This window comes from Myxine glutinosa, chromosome 2 (genome assembly GCF_964187855.1).
Source record: "Myxine glutinosa chromosome 2, kmMyxGlut1.1, whole genome shotgun sequence".
NCBI lineage: Eukaryota > Metazoa > Chordata > Myxini > Myxiniformes > Myxinidae > Myxine > Myxine glutinosa.
This window is the reverse complement of record NC_136262.1, coordinates 191,838,260-191,861,052: the sequence shown is the minus strand read 5'-3', so window position 1 is coordinate 191,861,052 and position 22,793 is coordinate 191,838,260. Positions and strand designations below refer to the sequence as shown.

General features: G+C 44.7%; 1 protein-coding gene across 1 annotated transcript; it reads right to left on the bottom strand.

The window, feature by feature from the left end:
- Nucleotides 1-8,918: 8,918 nt before the first annotated feature.
- Nucleotides 8,919-21,941, bottom strand: LOC144890834 (uncharacterized). Its single transcript, XM_078772687.1, has 5 exons — nt 21,883-21,941; nt 21,514-21,563; nt 19,965-20,020; nt 15,276-16,741; nt 8,919-10,509 (listed from the first exon to the last, which is right to left on the bottom strand). The coding sequence occupies exons 1-5, from the start codon at nt 21,939-21,941 to the stop codon at nt 8,919-8,921; spliced, it is 3,222 nt and encodes a 1,073-aa protein (XP_078628813.1).
- Nucleotides 21,942-22,793: the final 852 nt, after the last annotated feature.

The window sequence follows — 22,793 nt, the reverse complement described above, 5'->3', positions numbered from 1 at the left end:
TTCTTCCATGTGTCTCTCCGTCGTGTCCCTCTACAGTGCTAGCTGTATTTTCCACTGTGTTCTATCTTGCTAACCATGAGCTTTTCCATCTCCCAGAAAGTGAAATGAAGACACAGGAAGTTTATCACAAACTTGTACCTCTTCTGCAGAGTTGACATTCTTTGCTTTGAAAACGAATCCAGCTCTTCCGTCTCCAATTTTGGAGATAACCTCCCACAGCCCAAACTGCAAACAAAGGCACAAACAGAGCTTCACAACAGTGCTTCTGAAATAAAATAGAAACAAGAAAGAGCAATCAGAGATTGCAGACCCTCCCCAGGACGTGTTTTAGTGCTTTTAAGGCTTTTGTGCTAAAACAAATATGGCAGCTAAACCACATGACCAATGATGTCATCTTTCTATATATTTTTTTCTCCACCATGATATATTTTTCTCCATTGGCCCAGCCAAAATAAAATCAGTTCATCTTTGCATCAAAATAAATACTGTCCTGTGGACGACTCTGTCCACGGAAGACAGAGCGTCCACGGATAGCAATCGAGCTTAATTAGGCGTTTCCAATTGATGGCGGACGACACGCGAGCAGGGGGGGGGGTGTGGGGGAGAGAATTCCGGCTAACCTGACGGTCAGACGATGTCTTCACTCTTTGAGTTAATTAATCAAACCAAAACCCGAGTTAATGTACAAAAAATAAATGTGGCTTTTTATTGCCGGACCCCAGGAACAATGGACGCGCCGGTAAAAACTAAACCCCTCTAATGGAGTGCTCCCACACATTCAATTCAAATACAAGCACAGGGGAGCAGTGAATCAAACCAACCGTTGTGTTCTGCGGTGCGTCTTATCTGTCTGGATGGTGTAGCGTCCGTCAGGAATCATCAGCTTCCGAGCTCGTCGTCCGACCACGGCTCCGATGTTCGGGGCACCGCTCGGCCATCCGTGCGACCAGGCCTCGATGATACCTCTCGCTCGCGCGCTGCCGGGGCAACGTCGGCGCGAGGCAAGCCTCGCATCCCCCGCGCGATGAATAACCAGGGAGGATGATTGTTGGCGCTCCACCGTAACGCAGGCAATTTGCGGATCGCAAATTGAAACTCAGGGCAGGCAGGTGGTCCAAGAACGAGAGAGATGGGTCTCACCGAGAGAAAGGCAAGGGCAGAAGGGCAGTCCAGGCAGGAGCGAAGCCAAAACAAGAAGAGTTCAATGTCGGCCAGCGAGTGGTTTTACTGCCTGTCCCATGACGTCAGCTCTCTTCCCCTCCGACAAGTGCGTCATTTCCTTGTGCCCTTTCGCGCCTTCCTCACGTCCTCGTGTTTTTCCTCCAATGAGCGCGTCGCTTCTTGGTAGTGTTTCTCGCCCTCCGCTCTGATTGGCCGAGCATCTCGCGCCTTTGCGTTGTTGTCATTGGTCGGTGGCCAACCAGTGTGTCGCTCCTTACACGAATCACGGGGAAGCTTTCTGCCCTTCCCTTCTTTCTACCAATCACATGTCCTTCCCTACTCTGCCAATCGGTGACCTGCTCTCAACTCGCCCCTCCCCCTGTCAATCACGAGTTCTCCTGGGCGTGCCTCTCGGCCTGCCTGTTCGATGTTTGCTGCCCTGCCGGTGTTGTCAGCCCAAGTGCATGGTCGCTTGCTGTTTGTTCTTCCGTCAGTCATTGTGGTGAAGGGGGGAATTCATTATTAATGTGTGCGCTAATGGGGCTAACTAATGTTTGTGATGCGTTTCCAAAAGGGACAAATGGAATGATAACCAGGTCTGACACATAGGGGAACTAGCATAATCCCGACAACTATTTATCACACGATTATCCTTGTATCATCACAGGTATACGCTTAATCCAACAACCCGGGCTAGACAGGTCCCTGACTTACGTACATCGTGATGATTCTTCTTCTTCGCGACATCAGAGCACCTACCTATGCAGATCTACCTCAATCTATACATGCCCCTGTGGTGATATTGTCACCTAAGTTACAACCCTGGTGTTATGCTACTCACTGTCCACTACACGACTCCTATAAGAGTCTGCTCGTTTAGCGCAGAAGGCAGTTCTGTGACATGTATCCTATGGCATATCCGTGCCTCCGTAGAATGGTAAGGATTCTGCATTGTGCGTTGCCTGCTTGATTGCTTGCTTGAATAGATGTCACTTGTATGTACCCGTAATGTTACTAACACCATGATTGCTGGTTTTCTTTTTGGATGCTGTTTGAGATCGATTATGATTAAACTCAGATCAGAGACATTGTTGTATTCTCTCATTCTTACAACAGCCCCTACCCAACTGACATAACAATACTTACACCAAGTTTGGGCAAAATCCCATCACCAGTTCACAAGTTGGAACAGCAACAGATTTTTTCCTTAACCAGACCTCCGACCTTTGACCTCTTCACCCAAAAATGTAATCAGTTCATGTTTACATCATGATAATACCTGTACCAAGTTTAATTTAAATCCCTTCAGCTATTCTCAAGTTATCACATTTTTACCTGACATGACCTCTGAACTTTGATCTGTTGATGCCACAATCCAATCAGTTCGTCTTTGCATTGAAGTTCGTCTTTGCATTGAATATACAACTACCAAGTTTGTTAAAAATCCCATTACTGGTTCACGAGTTGGCGCAGCAACATAATTTTTACTTAACATGACCTCTGACCTTTGACCTCTTGACCCCAAAATCGAATCAGTTAAGCTTTAACTTATTATACATACCTGCACTAAAATTGTCTAAGATCCCTTCAGCCCTTCTCAAGTATGTGGTAACGAAATCCTATCATATATGTATATATATATATATATATATATATATATATATATATATATATATATATATATATATATATATATATATATATATATACAGTGGAACCTTGACTTACGAGTGCCCCAACTTACGAGTTTTTCGAGATACGAGCCGTCGCTCGGGCGGTTTATTGCTTTGAGATGCGAGCCGAGATCTGAGTTACGAGCTTTCGCCACCCGGTCACGTGGTTATCTTGCCGTGCAAGTACAGTATCTCTGCCGTCAACTTGTTCAGAGTGCCGGCGATAGCTCGCCTTCTCTTTGTGGAAAACACGGTACTGAGAAGAAGAAGAGGATGATGTGCTTGGATATAAAACACGCAATCGTCGAAAAACATGAGCGAGGTGTGCGTGTTGTCGACTTGGTGAGGCGGATGTGAAGGCAGCTGAAGATTTTATTATAACTTTTGCCGAACTGATAGAAGCCGAACGATACATCCCCCAGCAAATCTTCAACTGTGACGAGACAGGGCTCTTCTGGAAAAAGATGCCGAGGACGACGTATATAACGGCAGAGGAGAAGAGCATGCCAGGCCACAACTTGTTCAGAGTGCCGGCGATAGCTCGCCTTCTCTTTGTGGAAAACACGGTGAGATCCTTAACATCCAACAACTAATGGGACGCAAACGGGGCGCCCAGTTTAGCGGTACACACATTGATGAATCACCCTGCCTGTGATTCACCCATGACAGGTTATAGCTGGGTCGGGATTCAAACCCAGGCTGGACAGTTTAGACTTTAGAGTCAAGTGTGCGTACCTCCAGTCCAGGCCATCCTGCCAACTTGTATGCTGCATACAGGTGAAATATAAAGCGCGAGATATTTTTATATATACTGTATATTTAAAAAAAAAATTGGTGTGGTTTTTGGCGGGCTGGAACGGATTAATAGCATTTCAATGCATTTTAATGGGGAAATTTGATTTGAGAAACGAGCAATTTGAGTTACGAGTTCGGTCACAGAACGAATTAAACTCGTAAGTCAAGGTTCCACTGTATATATATATATATATATATATATATATATATGTATATACATACATATATATATATATATATATATATACAGTGGTACCTCGGCTTACGAGTGCCCCAACGTACGAGTTTTTCGGGATACGAGCCGTCGCTCGGGCGGTTTGTTGCTTTGGGATACGAGCCGAGATCCGATGTACGAGCTCAAAAAATTTATTTTTTTGAATTTTCCGGTTGTGGCTTCCGGTTCCGGTCACGCGGTTATCTTGCCGTGAAAGCATCTCTGCTTGGATATAAAACACGCAATCGTCGAAATACATGAGCGAGGAATCTCCTTGCTCCAGCCGGTGACGTCATCGGCGGGGATCCCCGCCTCCAGAGTGGCTGGTCACGTGACCGCCAAAGCGTGTCGCGCGTGCGGGTATAATGAGCTACACCTGTGGATCACGTGACCACGGAAGCACGCCTCGCTTGAGAGGCATGGCTTTCGGTTTGCGTTTTGCTTTATAAGGCGCGATAAATGGGCTTTTGAGTGTTAGCGGTTCATGGCGTTGACGGTTCATGGCGGTTCATGGCGGTTGACGGTTCATGACGGTTCATGACGGTTCATGGCGTTGACGGTCAAAAACCCATTACATCAATTTTACCAGGCACTGTACAGTAAGTACAGTGGACACCAAATGCACGGTGGAAGGCTAGAAGTAGAAGATCGTCCAAGACAAGTGAGAATAAGCCATACTTTGGAGGAGATGACGTCATTCGCTGGTCCGATAACCAAAGATGTGGTATAAAAAACCAGGTGAGCTAACAATGCAGCAATGAAGGAATTCGGCCAAGGCACCGGCACACAACGACCTACCTACATCGAAAGACTCAATGCCAATGGTGACAGAAGCCAAGACGGCCGGCTTAAACACCGCCGAAAGACCACGGTGTACCAACTTACGATGCAGAACATCTTGCACTTAATATGATGACAACAGGTGCCATCCTCTGACGTACCATTACAGGTACAGGTACAGTACACGTGAGCACAGAGCAAAAGTTCACTGAAACCGAGATTAAGAAAAAAGAAAAAACACCTCGTGGTCCGTGCTCGATATCCGAGTTTCAATCTTTTCAAACACATGATGCTCTCGGTCACGGTATCTCCTGCGAGCTGCTTCTCCTTCAACCACACAAACAACAACTTCTCCATATCTTCATGGATAGAGGTCCGGAGCTTTGAAATAATCGTAACGCCCTTGGCTGGCGTTATAGCCTTTATGGACTCCTTCTGCTTCAAAATCGTACATATCGTAGAAGGAGTACGATCGTACTGCCTCGCCAAGTCGACAACACGCACACCTCACCTGGCATGCTCTTCTCCTCTGCTTAATAAAACCAGTTTATTTCTTTACATTCTCTTGTATTATGTACAGTATATACGAGGTCGTGCTTGTTTATACATTATTTGTTATTTATAAAGTACATTTTTGTTATTTAAAAGCACCCAACAAAAAAATTGGTGTTTTTTTTTTGAGGCTGGAACGGATTAATAGCATTTCAATGCATTTGAATGGGAAAATTTGCTTTGACTTACGAGCGATTTGGCTTACGAGCTCCGTCACGGAACGGATTAAACTCGTAAGCCGAGGTACCACTGTATATATATATATATATATATATATATATATATACATACATATATACATATATACATACATATATACATACATATATATATATACATACATATATACATACATATATATATATATACATATATATATACATACATATATATATACATACATATATATATATACATACATATATATATATATACATATATATATACATACATATATATATACATACATATATACATACATACATATATACATATATATACATACATATATACATACATACATATATACATATATATATACATACATATATACATATATATATACATACATATATACATATATATATACATACATATATATATATATATATATATATATATATATATATATATATATATATATATATATATATATATATATATACAGTATATATATATATACATATATATACATATATATACAGTATATATATATATACATATATATACATATATATACACATATACATACATATACATACATATACAGTATATACACATATACAGTATATATATATATATATATATATATATATATATATATATATATATATATATATATATATATATATATATATATATATATATATATATATATATATATATATATATATATATATATATATATATATATATATATATATATACACAAAGAATTAAGTTAAGCACCCCTACACAACGAATTAAGGTAAGCACCCCCTAATATATATTCTTTGTGTATATGTATACATTGGCATATATTCTAAGGTATGTGAGATCAAATAATGATTGGTATGACATTAGCAATTATCCATTGATGAAATTGAGTGATCAAAGTGAAAAAAAGTGATTGGTTGAGTCAGTGATCCGATCACGTGGGTCCTACACACGTTATTGACGCAAAGATCGCTAGAGGTCTTCTCAGAACAATGACTGTACGTTAGAAAACATAAACGTCATCCACACTGTCCGTGATGGACCTATAGCTCCATACTTAAATTGAGGTGAAAATATGCCTAAAATTCCCCAAAAATTTCACCTTAAATTATTCAGAATAAAATATTGAAAACGGCATGATTGTTATGTTTTTATGTGACCATAATATCACTTCTCCAGAAAATATAGCAATAACATGGGTATATTACACTGTTTTGACGACAACAAACTTGTAATGTGCGAGGTTGTAAAAAAACGGGGGGGGTGCTTAACTTAATTCTTTGTGTATATATATATATATATATATATATATATATATATACATATATATACATATATATACATATATATATATATACATATATATACATATATATATATATACATATATATACATATACAGTATATACACATATACAGTATATACATATATATATATATATATATATATATATATAGATATATATATATATATATATATATATATATATATATATATATATATATATATATATATATATATATATATATATATATATATATATATATATATACAGTCCTAACTATATATATATATATATACAGTCCTAACTATATATATACAGTCCTAACTATATATATACAGTGGAACCTTGACTTACGAGTTTAATTCGTTCCGTGACCGAGCTCGTAACTCAAATTGCTCGTATCTCAAATCAAATTTCCCCATTAAAATGCATTGAAATGCTATTAATCCGTTCCAGCCCGCCAAAAACCACACCAATTTTTTTTTTAATATACAGTATATATAAAAATATCTCGCGCTTTATATTTCACCTGTATGCAGCATACAAGTTGGCAGGATGGCCTGGACTGGAGGTACGCACACTTGACTCTAAAGTCTAAACTGTCCAGCCTGGGTTTGAATCCCGACCCAGCTATAACCTGTCATGGGTGAATCACAGGCAGGGTGATTCATCAATGTGTGTACCGCTAAACTGGGCGCCCCGTTTGCGTCCCATTAGTTGTTGGATGTTAAGGATCTCACCGTGTTTTCCACAAAGAGAAGGCGAGCTATCGCCGGCACTCTGAACAAGTTGTGGCCTGGCATGGCATGAACATGAAAACATGAACATGAACATGAAATGTTCGACATGAACATGAAATTTTCCGAAATAACCAAAATGCGAAAACTAAAATGCATCGCTATACGACAGAGATACGTACTGTACTTGAACGGCAAGATAACCACGTGACCAGAACCTACCTGGCGGCGTAAACTCGAAATAACCAAAATGCGAAAACTAAAATGCAGCGCTATACGACAGAGATACGTACTGTACTTGAACGGCAAGATAACCACGTGACCAGAACCCACCTGGCGGCGTGAACTCGAAATAACCAAAATGCGAAAAAAAAATGCAGCGCTATACGACAGAGATACGTACTGTACGTGCACGGCAAGATAACCACGTGACCGGGTGGCGAAAGCTCGTAACTCGGATCTCGGCTCGTATCTCAAAGCAATAAACTGCCGGAGCGAAGGCTCGTATCTCGAAAAACTCGTAAGTTGGGGCACGCGTAAGTCAAGGTTCCACTGTATATATATATATATATATATACAATATATATATATATATATATATATATATATATATATATATATATATATATATTAGCAGAGGTACCCAGCGTTGCCGGGCGGGGGAGGGGAGGGGAGGGGAACGGGGAAGGGGAACGGGGAAGGGGAGGGGAGGGGAACGGGGAAGGGGGGGGGAGGGTAACGGGGGGGGGGAGCGGAGGGGAACGGGTGGGGAGGGGAGGGGAACGGGGGGGGGGGAGGAGAGGGGGGAGGGGAGAAGAGGAGGGAGGGGGAGGGGGAGGGGGGAAGGGGGAGGGGGAGGGGGGAGGGGGGAAAGGGAGGGGGAGAGGGAGGGAGAGGAGGGGAGGGATATAGATGGTTACTGGCAATTCATCACATCCACAAATGACGTAATCCACACAATTTATGTACTTTACATAACGTTAATAGGAATACATGGCCGTGTAGATGGGAAATACAGTTTGTTTGAAATAAATCACAAATATCAGATGAAAGTTTTTAAAATTTAGAACTATTCTCACTCAGAGTTAAACATCACCGCAACATTACGCGGTTGCTTCAACGTTTTCTGTGAATTATATGTCATCATTGTGAGATTTTTTTTTTTTTTTTTTTTTTAAATGAGATTTTTATATTTTAAAAAACGGCAAAAAAGCTGTGAAAAAGCATCAAAACGGCAGTGAAAAAGCATCAGAACAGCAGTGAAAAAGCATCAAAACAGCAATGTAAAAGCATCAAAACAGCAGTAAAAAGCATCAAAACAGCAACAATTGTCCGGTGATTTTTCAATCACCGCAGCTAAATGTGTCGGAGTAATTAATTATTTTCCTTCGTGCCTTTTTTGTTTTTTTTATACACATAAATACATAAAATCACATAAAATACACATAAATACACGTAAAAATCAGATCAGAATCAGAATCAGAATCGATATTCTCACAATCATCACAACACACCAGACACGTAGTTAATTACGCAGTGCTTCCTTGTCGACAATGTTCTTTGTCTTTCCCTGTTCGGATAGGATGTATAGATTGTTCTCTTGTCCTACCCGACTACATCCTACGTATAGTTGGCCATGGGAGAAGCACGGGGAATCAAGGTTCAGTCCGACCACCTTGAGAGATTGTACTTGCGCCTTGTTGATGGTCATGGCAAAGCTGAGCCGTACGGGGAATTGGAGCCTTTTGAACTCGAATGGCAGATCAGATGGTATGATTGGTATCCTCGGAATGAAGACCTGTTCCCCGCTATAGTTTCCCGTAAGTATGTTGGCCTCAATTATGTGAGGCATAAACTTTTTGATAGCCAGTCGTGTGCCGTTGCACAGTTTTGGAGGATCGATATTTCTCAGGAGCATGATTGGAGCACCTTCCTTTAGAAGGAGTATGTGGGGAGGCACACCCGGAGGCTGTAGCGAATTGAGGAACTCTACCGGGTAATGGACAGTCTCGTGGTCGTTTTGGATTGAGTCGACAGATCGGTAAGTTCTTAGATCCCCAGGAATAGTCTGCAGAAGATCCAAATTGATTTTGTCCACTGCATCGTTCTTTGGGGCTAGAATTGCCCTTTCACAGAGCCAGGAGTGATTTCGGTAGTTGGCAGGGATGTTGGGGAAGACGTTCGCCTTGAGTTCGTCAGCCGTGGTGACATTGTTGCCGCATGGTACGATGTCCAGTCCATCTTCAGGGCACGTCTCCAAATCTCCATTTCCGATCTGTAACAGCTTCGCTGAAAAGGCGCCTGCGGCTGCATCTCCATGAAGGGTGACACGCATGTTTGTGCTGAGTTTCAACTTCGTCACTTTTGACCATAGAGGAGATGCCTTTATACAGGAACGAAGTTCATTTGCCTTGGTCCCGCGTGGTATGACGGGCAGGGTCTGTCGGAAATCCCCTGCCATCAGAAGAGTAATGCCTCCCATAACAGTCTGATCGTTTCGAATATCTTGCAGTGTGCGGTCAACTGCCTCCAGTGCAACTCTGTGAGACATTGTGCACTCGTCCCAGACAATGAGTTGGCATTGCCGAAATACCTCTGCGACAGCCGACGACTTGGAGATGTTGCACATTGGCTGCTCCGTGTTAGTGAGGTTGAGGGGGAGCTTGAAGGTTGAGTGGGCGGTCCGGCCCCCGGGGAGAAGAGTGGCAGCAATTCCGGAAGAGGCAACAGCCAGAGCAATCATCCTTTTCTGCCTGATTTTTGACAGGAGGAGGTTCATAAGGAAGGTTTTTCCAGTGCCTCCAGTAGCGTCCAGAAAGAACAATCCACCTTCAGAAGAGTGTATGCTCGCCAGCACTTGCATGTCGATCTGTTCTTGCTCCACTGTCAGTCTTGGCTCGTTTTCATTGATGTAGTTTTCCAACTCTTGTGCGTTGTATGAAGTCTCTCGGAGTACTTCCCGAGCCAGGTGATTCTGTTGTTGTCGCTGTGTTACAGGAAGGCCAATGACCTCCAGCGAATGTCCTCCAAGAGAAAGCAGTTTGTCTTCTATGAGTACTAAGGCTTCATTGTAGATCGCATCGGAGTAGTCTGCTTCAGCATGAACCTGTCTTGCCCTGTGGAGAATGTCCTCGCTGAGATCGTCACGATGGTTATTCCACAGTTGTACCGGATTGGAGAGACCGCAAGTTTGTAGCATGATGGCAAAGAGATTTCTCAACAGGGCTGGAGAGCGTGAGACTGCTGCTTCTTCGAGAGCTCTTTTTTTTTTTTTTTTTTTTTTTTTTTGATCTCGCGAGATCTTGGAGACGGCGGCAGGGATTTTCGAAGCTCCACACGGTCTCCACGTTTTTCGAAGTTAAGTCTGTTCACAATTGTATTTTGTCGAAACTGTATTTATCTTTCGGTGTGTGAAGTTATTGTGTGCAACTTTGGTTGTTTCTCGGTGTTTATCTTTCATAAATTGATCGTCTGTTTGCCGTGTCGCGAGCAAGGCCTTGTACAGTGTGCACTGTACAACCTTGAGGCTTTGTTTTTCTCTCAGTGGTCCGTCGTTTGTGATCCAATAACTTTCGTTCTCTGTATTCCCAGGCTTTTCACCCATAGCCTACTTCCTTGTGTAAATCTCAACTCAAAAAAAAAAAAAAAAACAAAAAAAAAAAAACATTTCCTTCTCTGTTCTCATTCGTTTATTCATTCTTATTCGTTCGTTCGTTCTTCGACCACGTGTTTCTCCCCCATTTCCCCAGATAGTTTTCACTCATTAACCTTCAATGTTTACACTTTCCCCTCAAGTTATGTATTCCGTCATATTTTATAACACCTTTTTCTTCTTCTTCTTTAAAAGGCTGCTTTCGACTTGCTCACCAAATCAATTCATCCCAAAAAAAATATCCATCTCCTATAGTGCCTTTGTTCTACATTCCCTAAACTCTCCTGCACTCCATCCTCCATCCAGCGTCCTTAAACGTATTTTTAACTCGAAGGTCACAAGAAACTCATTTTGCAATAAATGTTCGTTTCCCATAAATCGTACACTTTCAAAAATCCAATCTCACCCCTCCCCTCCAAATCTTCCCCATAACCCCTCCCCTCCAAATCTTCCCCATCACCCCTCCCCTCCAAATCTTCCCCATCACCCATCCCTTTCAAATCTCCCCCCTTGCCCCCTCCCTCCTAAACTACTCCCTCACCCCTCCCCGCCAAGACGCCCCCTCGCCCCTCCCCTCCTAGACTCCTGCCTCACCCCTCCCCTCCAAATCTCCCCCATATCCCATCCCTTTCAAATCCCTCCCCTTGTCCCTTCCCTCCCAAACTCCCCCCTCACCCCTCCCCTTCAAATCTCCCCACCCTCATTGCTTCTCAATTTCCCCCCGCTCACTCCCCCTCCTCAAAGCGTCCTCCCCGCTTCTTCCCCCTTCAAACTCTCACCTCCATCTCCCCCAACCTTCTGCCTCGCTCTTCCCCCTCCTCAAATAACACCTCATTGTGGCTCACCAAATCACCATCAAACCTTTTGTCCGCCCCATCCTTCCCTTTCTCCGAGCTATTCTGAAATCTCTGACACACCTTCAACAGCTCTCCCTACCTCTTCCACCTCTTCCACATCTTACCCTACCCCTCCTCCCCCCTGTTCTGTATCTGATGCTCCCCCTTCCTCTTCATTAACGGTATGGACCTCAAACACCCGGGGCCTTCGTTCAAACTTAACTGATCTCTCCATACAGGTTGCTTCTGTCAAACCAGACGTGATCTGCTTAACAGAAACTTTCCTCCTTTATGATGTCTCTGATTCCATAGTATCTCTCCCGGGCTACTCCCTCCTCCGGTATGATAGACCTGAGCCTCGTCCTGGAGGCGGGGTTGCTATCTTTATCAAAAACTCTCTTCCTCACTCGCCCTGCACTGCACTCTCTCCACCTCACCCCCAGGAATACCTCTGGCTACGGCTTCCCCTTCGCTCCCACCTCTTGTTCATATGTGTGTTGTACCGTCCACCAAACAGTGATGACTCCATCTACATCTCGCTGTCTGATGATATGGACCAACTTCTATCTACTCATCCCAACTCTCTCTTCCTCATATGTGGTGATTTCAACTGTCATCATGCCAGTTGGCTGGGTGTGGGTACCTCTCTCACCAGCCATGGCTCCTCAGCAAAGGACTTCTGCGACTCACTGGGACTGACACAATCTGTCAATTTCCCGACCCGGATCTCCGTCAACGGAACATCTTCTCTTCTGGACTTGGTTATGACTAACTTCCCTGAAAATGTCTGCTGCTCTTCTTCTGCTCCGATCGGATCATCTGATCATGTCCTTGTTAAAGTGGACATCTCTCTGACCATCCTCAGGGAGCCTGCTCAGCGTCGACGAGTCTGGCATTTCACTCAGGCCAACTGGCACGGTCTTCAAGCAGCCATCAATCATCTGGACTGGTCTCCCATCTCTACCACCTCTGACATCAACTCATCCTGGGAATTCTTCCAAAGTAAATTGCTCTCTCTCATGCACAGATTTATCCCATCTCGTCTTCAGTTGTCATACCCTTCCTCCCGTCCATGGTACACGGAATCTTGTGGTGAGGCTGTTGCCCAGAAACAACTTGCCTTCGTCTCCTGGAAAGCAAATCCAACGGAAGGAAATCTCATTTCCTTTCACAAAGCCCGAAACAAGTGTGTGTCCACCCTCAGGAGAGCCAGGAAACAATATCTCTCCGTTCTCAAGACCGAACTCTCTTATCTGTCTCCCTCTTCCAAATCCTGGTGGCGTCTGGTCAAATCCGTTTCTGGTGTTTGTTCCCCCTCCATCCCCTCCCTTACCTCAAACGGCTACACAGCTGACTCCGCACGTGAAAAAGCTGAATGCCTCAACTCTGTGTTTGCCTCTAAATCTTGTGTCCCAAACCCATCCCTCTCTGTACCCACCATACCCAGTCGTACCCTGCTGCTCCTGGACTCCGTGTCCTTTCCTCCTGACAAGGTGGAAAAGTTTCTGTCAACCCTCGACTCTGATTCTGCAACTGGACCCGACGGCATCAGCCCACGGGTCCTAAAATCCTGCTCTGCTGCTCTATCTCACCCTCTCTCTGTTCTCTTCACCCTCTCTTTTGCTCAAGGTCAACTGCCATCTGCTTGGAAATCAGCCAACATCACCGCTTTGCACAAAAAAGGTGCAAAAACAGATCCTAGCAACTACAGACCAATCAGCCTTCTCCCAATTATCAGCAAAGTCATGGAATCCATCATTGCTTCTGATATGAAATCTTTCCTCTTCTCCAATGGCTTGATCTCTGATCATCAATTTGGTTTCAGACCAGGTCACTCTACTCTGGACATGCTGCTTCTGCTGTCTCAACAATGGATGGAGGTCCTCAATGCCAAACAGGAAATTAGAGCTGTCTCCCTCGACATATCACGTGCCTTCGACACGGTCTGGCACCCCGCTCTGCTCACCAAACTCTCCTCCTTTGGTATCCATGGAAATCTCCACGCATGGCTGGCGGACTTCCTCTCTAGTCGTCGTCAACGTGTGGCCCTGAATGGGTTTCTCTCATCTCCTCTTCCTGTTCAGGCTGGAGTTCCCCAAGGCAGTGTTCTGGGCCCCGTGCTTTTTCTGGTCTTCATCAATGATCTCTCTGACTCTCTCGAAAATCCTCTCTATCTCTTTGCTGATGACTCCACTCTCTGCCGCTCCATTCCTCTTCCCTCAGATCGGCAGTCTGCTGCCTCCTCACTCTCTGAAGACCTGGACAAAATCACAGACTGGTCAAACAAGTGGAACATGTCTTTCAATCCTGACAAATCTCACACTCTTACTATGTCTCTCCGAAAAGATCGACTGGACAACCCTCCCATCTACTTTCTCAACAATCCTCTCCAAGAAGTTCTGTCGCTCAAGATTTTGGGTCTCACTATCTGCCATGATCTTTCTTGGGAAAACCACATTTCCAAGCTGGCCTCCAAAGCCAGTCGCCGACTGGGCATCCTCCGTCGTGCGAAGTCCTTCCTCGGCACACCTGAGCTCCTCACCACATACAAGGCTTTCATCCGCAGCTCAATGGAATACTGTTCTCCCCTATGGGCCGGTGCTCCTGCCTCACACCTAGCTCGGCTTCACGCTGTTGAAACCAAAGCTTTCAGAATTATTGGAATCTCCCGCGATGAAGCTATCTCTGAGGGCCTTTCACTCACTCACCGCAGGCAGGTAGGTGGTCTTTCTGTCTTCTACCGACTCCTCTCCGGCCTTGCACCCCCAGCTCTCTCTGTGCTCTGTCCCCCAAATATTCCTACAGGTCGCACAAGATCTGCCAGCAACCCTCTGATGGTTAAACTGCCGAAATCTCGGCTCTCCGCTCACCTTCACTCTTTCATTCCTCTTTTCTCCCGCCTCTGGAACAAACTCCCTCACTCCCTTCAATCCCACTCCTCCCTCCAGGTCTTTAAAACAGCTGTTCACCACCATCTCTTATCTTCCCCCATCCAAAACCTTGATCTTTTCTACCCCCACTAATTCACCCCAGATCCACCTTGTTTGAAATTCCAACTTCTTTCCTGGAAGTCCTGGCAGTGTCCATATGTTTTATACCTCTCCCACTGCCCCCTTCCCACGCCCCCCCCCCCAAAGCCCTCGCCCTCTCTCAGATCTCTCGATGTCTCCATGTCTCTCGGTCCCTGCTCTCAAATGTCATGTTTGTGTCCTTCCCCCTCTCTCCCCATCTTGTCTACCGCTCCCTATGTTATATGTTTTATGTGTCGGTTTGTCTTTCTGTGTGATTAATGTTCGCTCTTTCACGAGCCTCGATATTGTATACAAAAAAAAAAAAAAAAAAAAAAAAAAAAAAAGTGGCATCCCAGTGGCTGTCATCCTTCAGAAGGCCATGCAGGTGGCAGGCTTGGCGGAAGGTGTCGCAAACCTGGCTGTTGAACATTCTCAGTTCTTGGAAAGAGATGGGTCCTTTGACAAGATGGAGTAGAAGGCGCAGGAAGAAGCATTCGAAATTGTTTGGATGTACAGTGTAGACTCGTCCAATTGCATCTGAACGGTGAATGTCGGGATGTCCCACAACTCGTGCTCCTTGTGTACGTCTTTTCCACGTCTTACTGCCAACCACCCAGGTGTAGTATTGTGGGACTTCATTGTAGATGAGTGTTTTGGCGAATTCGTCTTGTTGACACAATTGGAAGAATGCGGTAAGTGTAGTTGAACTTGGTGGTTCTGCTGCTTTTTGCCTTGCGTTGCCTTCTGTGAAATACACTCTCTGGCCATTCTCAAGATGTACGGAAAGGTGTACAACGGTTGGGTAGCGTTCGCGGATAGGGAAGTTGAGAACTCTCCAGATAGCTTCGTTACTACTGACGTAACGCCCCAGCTGATATGACTCGATGTCGTCGTTTTTGTTCCTCTGAAGGCCGAACATCGCCATGTCCGAACCTTTGTTGACGTATTTGCACACGTATTTGATTGATTTCACTGAGTTGCAGAACTCAACATTGAGATGAGCCTTGAACATTTTAGAGAGAAGTGGACAGTATGGTACAATCCATCGGTTGTCAACGTCTATGCTTCTGGTCTCGGAAATTGAAATAGATGTTTCAGATCCACCGCTTTCAGGCTTTCTCCTCCGGTAAAGTGGGTATCCATCCAGACCAGTCTGCGTTTCCTTGAGAAATGCCCTAGGATATCGCTTGGTGCATTTACCGTCCTTCATACACGGAGACGATGGATTCAGCCGGCCGCAAGGGCCATGCACCATCTGCGTTTTGACGATGTTGAACAGCTCTGGATCCTCATCAGGGTTTGGAAGTTCAGCACTGATAAAAGAGTCTACATTGGAAGCGTGGATCTTTTCTTCTAGCCACACCAGAATGTGGGCATGGGACAAGCCTCGTTTCTGCCATTCAATGGTGTACATGAAGCATCGGACAGTCCCGAAAACTTTGCCCTTCTTAATCGTCTGCATGAGTTCCTTCTGTTTCTGGTGGAATACCCTTGCGACAATGTCATGGCGATGTGTTGGCTGCTGGTTGATCATCAACTCTCGCTTAATTTCTTCCCACTTCGGATTACAGGTGAAGGTAAGGAAAAGGTCGGGGCGACCGTAATTGCGTACGTATGCCATCGCATCCTGGGTCCGCTCGTGCATGTATCGGGGACCTCCGGTGAACGTGGATGGCAAGATGACCAGTTGTCCCATGTTCTGAACATCTCCGTCATTGTTGACAGCATCCCTGAGGTGTGCGTACGATTCTGCCCTCAGTTGAAGTTGGTGGAGCCGGATAAAGAGGAGTCTCTCACTTTCGATTTTGGCATACATGTCGATGATGAACTGGTGGAACAGATCACGGCACTGCAGGATATGATTCGTGGAATTCTTTCTGACCATGATGTGGAAGGCATAGAAGTCATTCGCAGATAATTTCTTTCCCTGGCCGCCAGCTTGTTCAACTTCAAAATGAAAGCCATCTTGTCCTTTCCAGAAGATCAGAGGGTACTGGAGGGCGTCATAGAATCGGTGAGTCTCCGAAATCCGCGTCGTGCTGTTGTCGCGAAGATGCAGGACGATGTCACGATTGTTGTACTGCTCTCCTACAATGAGAACTGCAACGTCATTGTTGACTGGCTCGTTAAACCGACGTTCATGCTCTCCGTGAGGACGTTTGTCAGCTCGAATTATGACTTTGTAATCAGGTGAATGCATTCTCTCCAATGTCGACTTGAAGCTGTTGACCAGCGCATTATTTGAGTGGAGCATATCTTGTAAGGCGAGGATTAGTTCAGAGCGTAGGTTGGGGAAGTTCTGTCCTCGTCGGGCAGCTTCTTCTCGGTGGTCACCCATAAAATAGATTTGTAAAAATTTCGGTTGCTCACCTGGTTGAGGGTGGATAGAGCCAATGAGGTGGCATACCTGGCCTTGCACCTTTAATGTAGGCATGAATCCTTGCTCAGTGACGACGCGATCTGCTCCAAACGAAGTCATTTGGAACGAAGAGTTGTAATTACGGATTTCCTTCAGGAAGTGTCTGGATTGAGTCGTAGTTGATTGAAGTAGTTCTTTCAAAGGTTCCGGTGGAGATTGGAGAGAAGGCAAAAGGACATTGCCTCCCCTGCAACACATTCCTGGTGTTTCTCCCTTCCATTTCAAGGCATGGCAAAACTGACAGGTGAACGACATGGAGCCAATATCAACGTTTGAGTAGTAGTCAGTGTTCGGATTGTAACTGAATGCAGCCTTCTCCCATGCAATGGCCGGCTGCCCTCTGCCTGATGGTTTCCAGTTGTTGAGTCGTTTTTGGCGCTGTTCTTCTGTCTCCTGCTGTCTGGCCCTCGCTACACTGTTGATTGGCGTTTAGACGTGCCTCTGTCTCATCTTCTGTCTCTCGCTGTCTGGCCCTCGCCAGACGTTGTTGATTGGCGTTTAGACATGCCTCTGTCTCATCTTCTGCCTCTCGCTGTCTGGCCCTCGCCAGACGTTGTTGATTGGCGTTTAGACGTGCCTCTGTCTCATCTTCTGTCTCTCGCTGTCTGGCCCTCGCCAGACATTGTTGATTGGCGTTTAGACGTGCCTCTGTCTCATCTTCTGTCTCTCGCTGTCTGGCCCTCACCAGACATTGTTGATTGGCATTTAGACATGCCTCTGTCTAATCTTCTGTCTCTCGCTGTCTGGCCCTCGCCAGACGTTGTTGATTGGCGTTTAGACGTGCCTCTGTCTCATCTTCTGTCTCTCGCTGTCTGGCCCTCGCCAGACGTTGTTGATTGGCGTTTAGACGTGCCTCAGTCTCATCTTCTGTCTCTCGCTGTCTGGCCCTCGCCAGACGTTGTTGATTGGCGTTTAGACGTGCGTCTGTCTCATCTTCTGTCTCTTGCTGTCTGGCCCTCGCCAGACGTTGTTGATTGGCATTTAGACGTGCCTCTGTCTCATCTTCTGTCTCTCACTGTCTGGCCCTCGCCAGACTTTGTTGATTGGCATTTAGACGTGCCTCTGTCTCATCTTCTGTCTCTCGCTGTCTGGCCCTGGCAAGACGTTGTTGATTGGCGTTTAGACGTGCCTCTGTCTCATCTTCTGTCTCTCGCTGTCTGGCCCTCGCCAGACATTGTTGATTGGCGTTTAGACGTGCCTCTGTCTCATCTTCTGTCTCTCGCTGTCTGGCCCTCGCCAGACGTTGTTGATTGGCGTTTAGACATGCCTCTGTCTCATCTTCTGTCTCTCGCTGTCTCGCCCTCGCCAGACATTGTTGATTGGCATTTAGACGTGCCTCTGTCTGATCTTCTGTCTCTCGCTGTCTGGCCCTCGCCAGACGTTGTTGATTGGCGTTTAGACGTGCCGTTCTCTCATCTTCTGTCTCTTGCTGTCTGAATCTAGAGACACGTTCTTGATTGGCTTGTCGATGGTGAAAAGTATCTTCATCGGTTTCATGGAGTCTCCGATCAGCGATTTTCCTTGCTCGGGAGGTTGAACGTGACAAATTTCTTTTCTTCGGTGCCATTGCCTTTATCACAGTCAGTCTTCCAGTCACTCACTCGTAGACAAATTCAAAATACCAAATTCAAAATACTCCTCGACAAAATACCACGTTTACACGTGGTAAGAAACGACGCAAACGGAAGATTGCAACTCTGCGTCGTGTTGTGGGTGTGGCCAATGTGGCCTCATGCTCCCAGGTGATTGGCTAACTCGAGCTAGAGTGAGCCATAATGCGTTACGTGATGGCAAAAAATATGGATCTAAAGATGAAAGAAAAAAAAAACCTATGTGGTGTGAATGGCAATGTTCCTCGCTGAAATGTGAAAAAATGCAATCGCTTTTCGCCCTGAATTACGTGCGAACGCGTAACTGTGAGTTTATGGCGGCAAGGAACATCACGTGATCGCTCTGAGCGAATCAGCGCGCTGCTCTGCCACTGGTTCAGATTCCGTGTATAATATTCCTCGCTGGAAAAAAACATAGATCTAAAGATGAAAGAAAAAAAAACCTATGTGGTGTTCCTCGCTGAAATGTGAAAAAACGCAATCGCTTTTCGCTCTGAATTACGTGCGAACGCGTAACTGTGAGTTTATGGCGGCAAGGAACATCACGTGATCGCTCTGAGCAAATCAGCGCGATGCTCTGGCACCGGCCGGCTGATCGCTGAAATGCGCTGACGTAAATATGAATAAAAAATATGGATCGTCAAATATTTTGAGGTAGGCCATGTTCGTCCCAGGCTCAATGGCCATGTCTATGCCAAATATCAAGCACGTGAGCCTCTCCGTTTAGGAGTCTATCGGTAACATCACACACACACACACACACACACACACACACACACACACACACACACACACACACACACACACACACACACACACTGTGTTTTATATATATATATGGACGGACAGACAGTCATATTGACAGACGTACAGCCGAACGGACAACCTGTAAACATAGTGCCTCCGGCGACTTCGTCCACGACGCAAAGGCATAAAAATTGTTTTGATTTACGTCGTTTTGATTATCGTCGCACTTTTCAGGAACGCATCCACGACGCAAACCGAGCAATTACTGTAAAAAGGTTATCGAATGTCTTGCTTACCGCAACCTGCCCCACATCGTACTCTTCAAAATCATCATCATGACAGAGAGAAGATCCTGGAAAGAAAAAGGCAAAATGAACATAAAACAGATATTGTGACAGAAAAAGATCAATGGACAGAATATCACCATGTTCAGTTGTATGTGCATTGTGGAAATGAGACATCAATTTCATCAATTAGTGTTCATCTTATTTGCCAGCCATGTATTCACACACCATATCGCCTAGTAAGAGGTTAAGGGCCCAGAACATGCAGAATTGGCCCAAGTCTTTCAGGAACTGGTTGGCTAGGCCTGACATGATTGTGGTGGACAAAGGCAGGAATTCGTAATTTGCTCAGGGTGCCGGCGCTGACTTGCCAACTCTTCATGAAAGACACAGAGAGATGTTTAATGTTTCCAAGCTAATGCAAGCAGACAGAATACCCAGCAGAAGGTCCATCTGAGTGACCACACATTTGTGACCAAAAACACTACCTGTGAAGCACCATTAGATTTTATGAAACGAATGGAATCGCCAGGAAGGACATTGATCAGGCAATACTTTCAACAGTTGGATGTGAGGGGAAGCTGACATTTCTGGCATCAACCCTTCGTCGGACCAAAAAAGCCAAAAACAGTATGACACAGGGCCTCAGGAGCAAGACCAGCTCTTTATTCGACAGTGCATGGTCAGGATGAGAAGCAAATCAGACTGCTCAGTTCAGAGGTAAATTCACTACATATGTACAGCCCTGTTGGACACAATACAATATATAAATGGGGAATTCCCTTCAGGTAAAGGATAAAGGAATAATGGTGGAAAAAACATTAAAATGCATCTGAAACAGTGTTGGACAACAATAATAAAGACAAATTTACGTTTGTAGATGGATATTAAAGGGATTTATATTTCAGAACCAGACAAAGCAGTCTTCTTCCATGTTCATATTTAGCACAAGACTGTGGAGCAGCAAGCATCATTGGCTGAGAAGGCGGATGTACCGCTGATGCAGTGCCCTCTGCTGGTTATGACAGGAATTGGGAATTTGTCCAAGATGCCAGTGATAGCTCCTCTACTCTTGGCGAAGGACACAATACGATCCAGAGGTTGCCTCTTATGGAACGCAATTTAACTGTTTATCCAGCAGCTCGATCTTTAACTTCCTCATCTAATCCATCATCTTGTCTGTCCATTCTAATCCTTCCCTTCCTCCTCTTGCATCAATATTACCAATCAGTATTGTTTTGTATTGGTTGCGGTGATGCTCAGCATGGCCAAATATTACACATTGGGTCCCTCTGCACTATAGTTACACCTGTGACCAAGTGAAGCTGCAAAAACACCACCACGGCGTGACTGGAGGACCAAAACAAAAAGTTTGGAGAATGCACGGGAAAGATTACTGTGATGAGAGGAAGTTGTTTGTGTCACTGTCATGAGGAACAAGCAGCCACCATCAGCAAATTGAAAAATAAAGAAAACAACAACAAAACATTTTCAGGTCTCTCTTGTTAGACTTGCAAATGAGATTGTTTATTTTGTGAAAAGATTAATTCTCAAAACTCACCAGTTAGCGGCTTATCAGCAGATCCATTTGACACTTTAGGCTCAGCATTCCTGCAGAAAATAAAGATTTTGTAAAGCTGTCACAAATAAATGTCAAAAATAAGAAACAATAGCAGAATAAAAATGCAGTCAGGCAGGTGAAAATCAGACTGCATCAGTTCTTTGTGTTTTCTACATTCAGACAGCAAACACCACTGCACTGTTCTCAGGGTAAAGAAAGAAAGAGCACATAACTACCAAGTATCTTCATGCACAGTTGACAATTAAGCCAAGAAATGTTACGTGGTAAAGAGGGGGTGAATATCACCAGAGTTTTTTTTTTAACCACACTTTTTTCTTTCCCTTTGGTGTCCGAAGCTCCTGCACTCACATCTGAGCTGTCTCGCCTGCGTTTGAATCATCGAGAGTTCCAAAGTTTGAAAGGGTCATTCTCCATGCTTATAAAGGATAATTCCACAGGGTTCTAAAGGGGTTTTGGGTTTTGTTTTTTCTCTCCATGTTGGTTCTCAGTCCTCACACGTCTCTGGTGTACATGAACCGCTGCAAGTTACCATTTCGGTGCTGTGGTTGGGTGAATGGGTGCACGTGTGGATATTTAAAGAGGTAAGTGATGCCTGAGACGAAGAAAACAACACTGAGTCTACCAGCGGTGTAGCTGGACCTGTTTGATACTTCACTTGAAGAGAATAGTATGACCTGGGTAGCAAATAATGTAATTATTAAATTATTTTGAAGCACTGCAAGTCTCTAAGCTGTCTGTCATCATGGAAATAAAGAGATTGCACTGAGACACGAGGAACCACCTCTGGAGGCCATTTTTCCCCAGTAGAGCAGGGGTTGTCCTTTTTTGGGCACCGTAGTCCCCCCTTTTTTTTTTTGGAGCAATGTTTTACAGCTATTTGCAGGTCCTGCCGCCAACCCTGTTAGTCGCCTCTTGTGACACACAGGGAATTACCAGTGAGCTGGTACTCAATTTGCACGACCTCGTAAGGATGACAACAACAACAAACAACATGCATTTTAAAGGCCATTTTCCCTGCTAGAGCGGGGGTTAGCCTTGCGGTCCCCATGACAATCTTCTCCATTTTGCCCTATTTTCTGCGTCTCTCCTTGTTAACCCCCTTGCCCGCATTTCTTCTTCCACCATCTTTAGCCAAGTCTTTCTCGGTCTTCCCAATCCTCTGCTTCCTTCTACATTCATTTCCATCACTCTTCTCAACCAGTCACTTTCATCCTTCCTCAACACATGACCAAACCATCTCAACCTGTTCCTCTTCACAG

Bases quoted from the DNA above. Each gene is read 5' to 3' on its own strand.
- LOC144890834 (XM_078772687.1), bottom strand. From the start codon at position 21,941: ATGACCCTTTCAAACTTTGGAACTCTCGATGATTCAAACGCAGGCGAG. The intron at 16,742-19,964 runs GTAAGCAAGACA...CATATCCTGCAG, and splicing joins ACGATGTGGGGCAGGTTGCG to TGCCGTGATCTGTTCCACCA. The intron at 10,510-15,275 runs GCATGGCCTTCT...CATTCTCCACAG, and splicing joins TTCCGCCAAGCCTGCCACCT to GGCAAGACAGGTTCATGCTG.